Raw genomic sequence first — 12,059 nt, 5'->3', positions numbered from 1 at the left:
CCTCGGTGCCAGACACCAATCCCAAAGACAGGGAGCGAAGGAAGGGGGAGGAGCGACTTCCGACAAACGGAAGTCAGGCCTCTCCCTTCTCCGCGCCTGCGCCCGCGGCGGGCTGGTTTCCGTTTCCGGTGGCGACTCACTGTGGCGCGCTCCTGAAGCGTAGCGGTCGCTATGGAGCTGTTGGGCGAGTACGTCGGACTGGAAGGGCAGCGACAGCAGCTGCGGGTGCCTTGTGAGGCGCCGGGCGTCACCGACCCTTTCCAGAGCTTGTTGTCCGGTGTGGCTCAGATGAGGGAGCTGGTGACTGAGCTCTTCGGCTCTCAGGTACAGCCGGAAGCACAGGACCGGGGGACGGCGGCTCCCGACGAGGCCTTGGACGGTGAGCTTTGAGACGGTTCAGCGAGTGACAGGAGGGCGGGCAGGGGCGCCCGGAGAAATTTGGGCTGTACCTGGACTCGTTTAGCAGGACTGCTTTTGACGATTCTCTTTTCATTTATGTCACACAAAAAACGTACTGAACGCCTACGGCCCTGTGCCAGTCACTGGGCTGAACTCTGGAGAAAGAATGACGTGAATGCGACTCAGTTCCTGTTCTTGTGGAACTCTGTGGGAGGTTAGACAGACAAACATTCTTATTAAAGAGTAGAAGGAATGACCCTAGGCTTCTTTGTAACTATTGCAAACCTAGAGAACCCAAGAAGGCTTCAGAAAGAGCATGACTTCTAAGCTGGGCTTAGAAGGATGGAAAGGAATTTTCCCAGGCGTGAACTTACAAATATGTTTGGAAGACCGCCATCTATTACAGAATAGAAACAGGTTCTGAAGATTGGAATAGATTTCAGATGAACAAGGCTTCACTGTCAGGGACTCCTTTCATTTCCCAGTGTGGTAGGTGCAGTTTGAAAGCAGAAATGGAAATTTTAACTGTATTCTTAAGTCTTGTCTTGAATACCCTGAGCTGAAGAACCTAAGAACTAAATATTGGAATCAGGGCTTACTTCCCCTATTGTTGTTGTTGAGGTTCAGTCGCTCAGTTGTGTCCAACTCTGCAACTCCATGGACTGTAGCACACCAGGCTCCTCTGTCCTTCTCTGTCTCCCAGAGCTTGCTCAAATTCAGGTACATTTAAACTGCAGTGCCATCCAGCCATCTCATCCTTTGTCTCCCCCTTCTCCATCTGCCCTCAATCTTTCCTAGCATCAGTCTTTTCCAGTGAGTCAGCTCTTTGCCTCAGATGGCCAAATTATTGGAGCTTCAGCTTCAGCATCAGTCCACCCAATGAATATTCAGGGTTGATTTCCTTTAGGATTAACATTTCATCTCCTTGCCTTCCAAGGGACCCTCAAGAGTCTTCTCCAGTACCACAGTTCAAAAGCATCAATTCTTCAGCACTCAGCCTTCTTTATGGACCAACTCTCACATCTGTACATGACTACTGAAAAAACCATAGCTTTGACTATACAGACCTTTGTCGTCAGAGTGATGTCTCTGCTTTTAATACACTGTCTAGGTTTGTCATAGCTTTCCTTCCAAGGATCAAGTGTCTTTTAATTTCGTGGCTACAGTCACTGTCTGCAGTGATTTTGGAGCCCAAGAAAATAAAATCTGTCACTGCTTCCACTTTTTCCCCTTCTATTTGTCATGAAGTGATGGGACCGGGTGCCATCTTCTTTGTCTTTGAATGTTGAGTTTTAAGCCAGCTTCTTCACTCTCCTCTTTCAGCTTCATCAAGAGGTTCTTTAGTTGCTCTTCACTTTCTGCCATTAAGGTGGTATTATCTGTGTATCTGATGTTTTTGATACTTCTCCTGGCACTCTTGATTCCAGCTTGTGCTTCATCCAGCTTGGAATAAGCAGAGTGACAATATACAGCTTTGATGTACTCCTTTCCCAATTTTGAACAAGTTTGTTGTTTCCTGCCTGGTTCTAACTGTTGTTTCTTGACCTGCATACGGTTTGGGGATTGGAATAAAAACTGACCTTTTCCAGTCCTCTGGCCGCTGCTGAGTTTTCCAAATTTGCTGACATATCAAACAGCATCATCTTTTAAGATTCTAAATAGCTCAGCTGGAGTTCTATCACCTCCATTAGGTTTGTTCATAGTCCTAAGGTCCACTTGACTTCAGACTCCAGGATATCCAGCTCTAGGTGAGTGACCACACCATTGTGGTTATCCGTGTCATTAAGACTTCTTGTATAGTTCTTCTGTGTAGTCTTGCCACCTCTTAATTTCTTCTGCTTCTGTTAGGTCCTTACCATTTCTGTCCTTTTATCATGCCTGTCTTTGCATGAAATGTTCCCTTGGTGTCTCCAATTTTCTTGAAGAGATCTGTCTTTCCCATTCTATTATTTTCTGTTTCTTTGCATTGTTCATTAAGAAGGCCTTCTTATCTCTCCTTAATATTCTTTGGAACTCTGCATTCAGAAGGGTATATCTTTCTCTTTCTCCCTTGCTTTTCACCTCTCTTCTTTCCTCAGCTCTTTGTAAAGCCTCCTTGGACAACCAATTTACCTTCTTGCATTTCTTTTACTTTGGATTGGTTTTGGTCACTGCCTACTGCACAGTGTTACAAACCTCCATCCATAGTTCTTCAGGCACTCTGTCTGCAAATCTAATTCCCTGAATCTATTTGTCACCTCCACTGTATAATCATAAGGGATTTTATTTAGGTCATACTTGAATGGCCTAGTGATTTTCCCCTACTTTCTTCCATTTAAACATGAATTTTATAATAAGGAGTTCATGATATGAGCCACAGTCAGCTCCAGATCATGACTATGTGGAACTTCTCCATCTTAAGTTGCAAAGAACATAATCAGTCTGATTTCAGTATTGACCAGATAGTGATGTCCATGTGTAGAGGCGTCTCTTGGGTCATTGGAAAAAGGCGTTTGCTACGACCAGCGTGTTCTCTTGACAATACTCTTAACCTTTGCCCTGCTTCATTTTTGTACTCCAAGGCCAAACTTACCTGTTTCTCCAGGTATCTCTTGACTTCCTGCTTTTGCATTCCAGTCCCCTATGATGAAAAGGACATCATTTTTGGTATTAGTTCTAGAAGTTGTAGGTCTTCATACAACCAGTTAACTTTAGTTTCTTCAGCATCAGTGGTTGAGACATCGACTTGGATTACCGTGATGTTGACTGGTTTGCCTTGGAAACGAACCGAGATCATTCTTTCGTTTTTGAGATTGCACCCAAGTACTGTATTTCAGACTCTTTTGTTGACCATGAGGGCTACTTCATTTCTTTCCAAAGGATTCTTGACCACTGTAGTAGATACAATGGTTATCTGAATTAAATTCGCCCATTCCTGTCCATCTTAGTTCACTGATTCCTAAGATGTTGATGTTCACTCCTATCATTTCCTTCTTGACTGTGTCCAGTTTACCTTCCAAACATTCTTGGTTTCTATGCAATATTGTTCTTTACAACATCAGACTTTACTTTCACCACCAGACACATCCATGACTGAGCATCATTCCTGCTTTACCCCAGCTGCTTCATTTTTCTGGGGTTATTAGTAATTGCCCTCTGCTCTTCCCCAGTAGCATATTGGACACCTTCCAACCTGGGGGCTCATCTTCTAGCGTCATCTTTTTGCCTTTTCATGTTGTCCATGGGGTTCTCTAGGCAAGAATACTGGAGTGGATTGGCATTTCCTTCTCCAGTGGACCATGTTTTATCAGAATTCTTCACTATGACGCATCCATCTTGGGTGGCACTGCGCAGCATGGCTTGCAGCTTCATTGAATAACACAAGCCCCTTCACCATGACAAGGCTGTGATCATGAAGGTGTAACTCCTCTGTAGAGGAGCTTAAACTGTACTGTACTTTCCTTTTCTTTCCATCTTGTTTACATCTTGATAGTGCCAGATAATATGATAGAACCAACTCAGAATATTATGTGAATTTCAGACAGTAGATTGTTTCCATCAGCATGAAGTCCTGGTTCTTGGCTCCAAAAGATCCTCTCTAAACCGTTGAAAATACTATCATTGGAATAAGGACAGGTACAGATGGAGCCATTTAAAAAATGGCTTGCTGGAAAAATAACTTCTACTTTTTCTGCTAATAATGGGTCATTAATAGCTTCATATATAAGGACATGCTTTTGTATGTTTAATCAAGTCCCCAAGGAGTTTCAGTTTGAATTTTCTTTGTTGAAATGGTAGAGGGACTTCACTGGCGCTCCACTGATAAGACTATATGCTTCCACTGCGGGAAGCACAGGTTTGATCCCTGATTGGGGAACTAAGATCCCTCGTGCCCTGTGGTGCAGCCCAGAAAAAAAAAAATGATAGCAATTAAAATGATGAATTTCATCTTATATGAATCATATCAATTAACAAGTAAAAAAATTTTTAAATGTAAATATTACAAAAGTGATAGAATGCAATACTAAAATGACAAATGGTGATCATTTTTTCTGTATAGGAATACTGAGTCATGGTGTTATAAACCTGGTACTAACAGTGTTGTTGGTCAGTTATACTTCAGTTGAAAAAAAAAATCATCATAATGACCAAAAAAGACAATCCAGTTGCCAGGCGTGCGGAAAACTTGACCAAATAAGATACACAAATGGCCAGTAAGCACATGAAAAGATGCTGAACATCACTGGCTTTTAGAGAAAGGCAAATCAAAGCCACAATGACATAGCGTGTCATACCCACCAAGAAGGCTATAATTGTAAAGAACAGTAACATGTATTTTGACTAGGATGTGAAGAAATTGGAGCCCTCATACGTTGCTGGTGGAAACGTAAAATGGGGTGTCTTCTTTGGAAAACACTTCAGTAGTTCTCAGAAAAGTTAAGTGTAAAATTATCATTCGACCCAACAGTTCTAGTCCTAAAGTTCTACTCCAAGTTCTCCCAAGACAGCTGGAAACATGTTCCCATAAAAACAAATGCACATGTGTTCATAGCTGCATTATTGATAATAGCTAAAAAGTAGAAATAACACAAATATCCATCATCTTATGAGTGGATATGCAAAATGTGTATCCATATGGTAGAATATTCCTCAGCAACAAAAGGGAATGAAGTACTGTTAAATGCTATACAATGTAAATGAACTTTGAAAGCATAAGTGAAAGAAGGCAGACACAAAAGGCCATATATTTTGATTCATTTATATGAAATGTCCAGAACAGACAAAACTGAGGGGTAAGAAAATAGACTTTTGTTGTTGTTCAGTCGCTCAGTCATGTCCAACTCTTTGCGACTCCTTGGACCAAAGCACACCAGGCCTCCCTGTCCATCACCAACTCCTGGAGTTTTGTCAGACTCATGTCCATTGAGTCAATGATGCCATCCAACCATCTCATCCTCTGTTGTCCCCTTCTCCTCCTCCACTCGATCTTTCCCAGCATCAGGGTCTTTTCCAGTGAAGCAGCTCTTCACATCAGGTGGCCAGAGTATTGGAGCCTAGCATCAGTCCTTCCAGTGAATATTCAGGGTTGATTTCCTTTAGGATTGACTGGTTTCATATCCTTGCAGGCCAAGGGACTCTCAAGAGTCTTCTCCAACACCACAGTTGAAAAGCATCAATTCTTTGACACTCAGCCTTCTTTATAACTCTTATATCCATACATGACTACTGAAAAAACCATCGCTTTGACTATATAGACTTTTGTTGTCAAAGTGATGTCTCTGCTTTTTAATATGCTGTCTAGGTTTGTCATAGCTTTCCTTCCAAGGAACAAGCATCTTTTAATTTCATGGCTGAAGTCACCATCTGCAGTGATTTTGGAGCCCAAGAAATTAAAGTCTCACTTTCCATTGTTTCCTCATCTATTTGTCATGGAGTGATGGGACTGGATGCCATGATCTTCATTTTTTGAATGTTGAGTTTTAAGCCAGCTTTTTCACTCTCCTATTTCACTTTCATCAAGAGGCTCTTTAGTTCCTCTTCTCTTTCTGCTATAAGGGTGGTGTCATCTGCATATCTGAGGTCATTGATATTTCTCCTGGCAGTCTTGATTCCAGTTTATGCTTCATCCAGCCCAGCATTTCCCATGATACACTCTGCATATAAGTTAAATGAGGAAAGTAGATTAGTGGTCGCCACGGGCTAAGGGGAATGGGAAGTGAAAGTGAAAGTCACTCAGTTGTGTCTGACTCTTGGGGACCACATGGACTATACAGTCCATGGGATTCTCCAAGCCAGAATACTGGAGTGGGTACCCTTTCCCTTCTCCAGGGGATCTTCCCAACCCAGGGATCGAACCCAGGTCTCCCGCAATGCACGTGGATTCTTTACCAACAGAGCCACAAGGAAATCCCAGGAATACTGGAGTGGGTAGCCTAACCCTTCTTCAGCAGATCTTCCCGACCCAGGAAGGGGAAGTGACTGCTAATTGGTATGAGATTTCTTTCTTGGAAGATAAAATGTATTCTAGAGTTAGTGGTGATGGTTTTATAACCTAGTGACTATCTAAATCAATAATCTGTACACTTTGAAAATGAATTTTATGGTGTATGAATTATATCTCCCAAGAAAAATGATAGATGGGAAAGGTTTTAAGCATCATAATTCCTGCAGTCTTTTTAACTGTACATATTGCTGATTTGATATGTGCATTGTTTTATTAATCCCTGAAGTGAAATGGTCTAATTATCAACCATTTTAGCTATCTATATTTCTTTCAATGACTGAACATATTGTCATACAACAAATATTTGTTTTAAAAGGTGATGATGAAGATGATTCAGAAGATGAAAATAACACTGATAACAGAACTAATTCAGATGGACCATCTGCAAAACGGCAAAAACCATCTTAACTAGCTTTTATGAAATTTAAAAGACTGCTACCATATTTTATTGTACCACACACTGACATTTAAGGAACTTGTGCTCTAATTTGGAAAGCGTTTGTTTTTTGCCCTGGGACAGTTTTGTCAAAGAGGAAGCTTTTCTGTGTTCATCAAAGAAAGACATAAATGCATAGAAATGAATCCCTTTTCTTGGGTGAGAAGTCAGTTTCAGATCATGGAAATTAGACATTTAATAATGTGTGATATCCAGTAAGTTGGCAACTGAATTCTTACTTTATACTTTTTAAATACCCATTGGGTTAAATTGTGTGGTGTCCACATGTTTTAGCTTCTGCTTCTGTTATGAAAATACATGTCAAGGTTTATGGACAATAACATTTCAAGGAACTGACATGAGCAAGTGATGAAAATGAGGTGTTAAATTTAAAAATGGCAGGTGCTTCCTTGGTAGTCAAGTGGCTAAGACTCTGCATTCCCAATGCAGGGGGCCTAGGTTCCTTCCCTGGTCGGGGAACTAGATCCTGCACGCTGCAGCTAGAGTTTGCATGCCACAACTAAAGACCCAGCATGACGAAATGAAGACTGAAGATTCTGCACATGCCACAACTAAGACCTGGTGCGGCCAAATAAATTTATTAGTTAATTTAAATTTAAGAATGGCAATTCCATGTACGTAGAAGGAAAATGGGAATAGTGAGAAATATTGAAGGGAAGGAGAGCCCTTGAGAGAGACCCAAGAAAATCTTGAATCCACACCTGAACTCAATATACAGACTTCTGGAGATGATACCACTCAACAGATAGATGTTTTAACTTGTACCTTAAGAGAGTCAAATTGGGGTGTGCTTTTATGCTGGTGATATGCTGTTTATGTTAACACAGGTATAAGTCTTTAGGTAAGCAACCTGTGTTGACTGTAACTTAAGATATTTCATGTCATTCTGTAGTCAGACTTTGATTTTGCTTAACAAGGAACTATCAGATCCTTTAAATACATATATGTATATATTCCTAAAATGTGTATGTGTATGTATTCCTTTTCTGCTTGTCAGAGGGACTAAGATATTTTTCATTTACTATACATATAAATGTTTCCTGATTCATTTTGATGGCTAAACTACAGGGAATCAAATCAAGTAACAGGTAGCTATTGAAACACAGTCACAGAATTTTAGAGTTGGAAGTAATCTTATAGATTATATGATTTACTCAGAGATGAATTGAATCTTAGATATTTTCCTTGAGTTACAGAACTTACTGGCAGAGCTGGGTTATACACACAGCTTTTAAAAGATTACCATAGTACTTTCACAATTACACATTCTGAAATCTGTAGCTTACAAAGTACATGGTATTAAGGAAATTGAATTTACACACCTTTTTATATGTTTATAGTATTGTTTTAGTTGAAATATCAGGCTTCTACCAAGTACTCTTATGTAATTAAAACAATACCAACTAGAAGAAGTTATAAATGGTCAGAAATTACCTTGTTTGTTTAGGTTGTGATATGTCTCTGCTATTGGAACTTCAGGTCAGTTACTGATTTACAATAATCTTTTATCTTTATACATTCCTTAGAAAAACTTGGGACTTCCCTGGTGATCCAGTGGTTAAGACTCCAAGCTCCCAATGCATGGGGCCTGGTTTCAATCCCTGGTCAGGGAACTAGATCGCACACGCTGCAACTAAATATCCCGAGTGCTGCAACTAAGACCCGGCGCAGCCAAACTAAAAAAGAAAAAAAACCTTAACCTGTGAAATTACAATAGTTCATAGTTTTAAAGTAATACCTGAACTTTGCTTCTGAACATTTTATCTCCTTTGTTTAGTAAATATGTTTATAAAGAAGAAATACCAAGATATTCATGCTTGTGGTCTGTTGTTTGGAGGTCTGGGTTATAAGTCTGATGGATCTTTTTCTGATTCTAATACTGTCTTCATAAGTGAGCCACATGTATGACAAAAAAGGTTTTGAAGGTGTGAGGGACTAGTTTGAAGAACCAGTATAAGAGAAATGCCTTGCTGATTTTCTAATCTGCTGCCTTTAAAAGGTAATAACAATAGCCACAGACATACAGGACACAGTTAATGTCTGAAACAGCTTTAGTAAAAGTAAACAACTTTACTTTCATAAAAGAAAGTCAACCCCACAATCCTACCTAAAAATAAGCTTGATGCTAGGCTGAGATAATCTTTTAAAATATGAAACATGGGGTTCTAAATGTGAAATACATGGGCATATACAAATAGATGTGTGTTCTAAAAGTCAGTGCTTTTGTGTCACATTAAGAAATACTTCAATAAAGTTCTGTGACCAAGGACAAGAACTTTTACTCTTTTATAATAGGTTGCTGTTGCTTGGCTACAATATTAGTTAGGAAGTTTGAACAAACATTTCCTCCAGCAGAACTTTCTTGGCTTCTGGGATGTTAGGCCTCATACTATGTGTTTCTGTGGAGCCTAGCCCCCTGTATTGACTCCCTCATGTCATGAAGTGTACTTTATTAGAATTATTTCTTCAAGCTGCTCAATTTTTTAAAAACTTTGATTGAGAAGACTTGTATTTTTAAGAAAATAGAATTTATGTTTTCTTCCAAATGGGACAATCGGTTGGAGACATCTGCAGCTCTCAGTTTATTTTGTAGTACTTTTATCTAGATCCTATTTAGCCTGTTAAAGTTACACCTATTCCTCAATATAATTAATTCATTTTACAAACATAGTGTATCATTTTTTATGATGCACTAACATACTACAGTAAGTGATATGATAACGTATAAGATATGATAACATACTGCAGTAAGGCACATACACAAAACATCCTGAAAACATAGGCTTTTTAACTCACTTTCAACCACTATGTTGTGATAAAATGATTACAAGAAATTCCAGTTTGAACTTACCCTGGTGGGCAACGGAGCACCACCAAGTTAAAACTGTACTAGAGTTTGCAATTATGTAACTATGGTAGTTACAAATAAATTAACATGTTTGGGGAAATTATGATCATTTTGTGATTTCATCTTACATACTTAAGTATATAGTAAGATAAGCATGTAAAATTATTATAGAAATTGGAGGATATTTGTAAAATAACAAATGAGAAACAAGTTGGTTAGTTTTTGTGATAGAGTTGGGTTATTTTCTCACTACTTTGAACATAATTTCAAGTAGATTCAAGATTTTTAGTGTATAAAATAATATTAAAAAAAAAAACACACAAACTCACAAAAGTACTAAAAGAAAATGGACTGAGTTTTTTTTTAATAGTATCAGAATGAGTAAGGGTACCTAAGCAAGACTTTAAGAAATCCAAACACTGTGATAGAAAAGATTAATAAATATATTTATATGGTAATAAACATTTCTGAACAGTCTGTAAATGAGGTTAAAAGACAAAGGTAGGGTAAAGTATTTAGTGTTTTCAACAGAAATGACCAAGAACTAATATGCCTTTTATAGCTCTCATATGTACCAGTCAGAAAGACATAGAAATTTCACTTCAAATAAATGAAAATTAAAACCACAACGCAGTATCATTTTTTTGCCTTTCAGACCGAAAGGTCAAAAGTTTTGATGCAATATTGAGCTGAAAATGGTGTGAAATCTATAAGATGCTGGTGGTGAGAGTGTTAATTGGTATAAGCTCCTTATAAGTCAAGTTGACTCTGTCAGAATGTAAAGATGCATGCTCTTGGGCCCTATCAGCAATTTCACTGATAGAATTTATCCTGTGGGTAGTAGCATACATATACACAGGTATATTTACAAGATTATTGATTGCAGCATTATTCTTGGTAACAGGATTGGTGGTGGTGGTTTAGTCAGTAAGTCATGTCCATCTCTCGCAATGTCATGGACTGTAACCTGCCAGGCTCCTCTGTCCATGGGATTTTCCCAGACAAGAATACTGGAGTGGGTTGCCATTTTCTTCTCCAGAACAGCAGATTATAAACAATCTAAATGTTTATCAGCAGAAGACCCTAGTTAAACTAGAAGCATTTCAGTACAATAATTCTGTGCAGCCATTAAAAAAAGACCATGTGTTGTTAAGGATCCATCTCCAGGATATGATGCTAAATGAAAACTAGCAAGATAACAGACAGTGTGTAGAATGCTTCTAGTGGAGAGTACTGGCTAGATATACATACAGTATCTCTGGAAGGAGAGTCAGACTGCATCTGTGAAGAGAGAGTTGGGGTTGTGAGTGAGAGGGAGATTTTTCATTGTATCCTCTTGTTCTCTTTGCATTTTTTTTAAAGCATGTGCTGGGCTTCCTGGATGGCTCAGTGCTAAAGAATGTGCCTGCCAGTGCAGGAGACATGAGTTCGATCCCTGGTCCAGGAGGATCCCCCATACCTCGGAGCAATTAATCCCATGTGCCACAAGTATCGAACCTGTGCTCTAGAGCCCGAGAACCGCAACTACTGACGCCCATGCACCCTAGAGCCCCTGCTTTGCAAAAGAGAAGCCACTGCAGTGAGAAGCCTGAGCACCGCAACCAAAGAGGAGCCCCTGCTTGCGGCAACCAGAGAAAAGCGTGTGCAGCAGTGAAGACCCAGTGCAGCCAGATATTTTACAGAAAGAAAGCATGTGCTACATATTTTTCTACAAAAGCAGGGAAAAAATCACGCTTTTAAAAAAATCCAGTTTTTTATTATAATTTTTTTGGCTGTGCTGGATCTTCACTACCGCGTGGGGTTTCTGTAGTTGCAGTGATGGGGGAGGGAGTACTGTCTAGTGGTGGCACACAGGCTTCTCATTGTGGTGGTTTCTCTCGTTGCAGAGCGTGGGCTCTAGGCTAGGCGGGGTTCAGCAGTTTTGGCTCCCAGTCTTTGTTGCTTCATAGCATGTGGGCTCTTCCCAGATCAGGAATCAAACCTGTGTCTCCTGCATTGGCAGACAGATTCTTTACCACTGAGCCACCAGCGAAGCCCTCCATGTTTTTTTTTCTTTAATTGGAGGCTAATTACTTTACAACATTGTAATGATTTTTGCCATACGTTGACATGAATCAGCCATGGGTGTACATATGTCCCCCATCCTGAACCCCCCTCCCACTTCCCTTCCCATTCCATCCCTCAGGGTCATCCCAATACACCAGCCCTGAGTGCCCTGTCTCAGGCATCGAACCTAGACTGGAGATCTGTTTCACGTATGGTAATATACATGTTTCAATGCTATTCTCTCAAATCATCCCACCCTCGCCTTCTCCCACAGAGTCCAAAAGTCTGTTCTTTACATCTGTGTCTCTTGCTGTCTCGCATATAGG

At 40.0% G+C, this 12,059-nt stretch overlaps 1 protein-coding gene across 1 annotated transcript; it reads left to right on the top strand.

Moving 5' to 3' along the window:
- Positions 1-114: 114 nt before the first annotated feature.
- On the top strand, positions 115-10,316 carry GON7 (GON7 subunit of KEOPS complex). The gene is made up of 2 exons (XM_004017962.6): positions 115-379; positions 6,699-10,316. The coding sequence occupies exons 1-2, from the start codon at positions 172-174 to the stop codon at positions 6,788-6,790; spliced, it is 300 nt and encodes a 99-aa protein (XP_004018011.1). The 5' UTR covers positions 115-171; the 3' UTR covers positions 6,791-10,316.
- Positions 10,317-12,059: the final 1,743 nt, after the last annotated feature.

Source organism: Ovis aries, chromosome 18 (genome assembly GCF_016772045.2).
Source record: "Ovis aries strain OAR_USU_Benz2616 breed Rambouillet chromosome 18, ARS-UI_Ramb_v3.0, whole genome shotgun sequence".
Lineage (NCBI taxonomy): Eukaryota > Metazoa > Chordata > Mammalia > Artiodactyla > Bovidae > Ovis > Ovis aries.
This window is presented reverse-complemented; position numbering and strand designations above follow the sequence as displayed.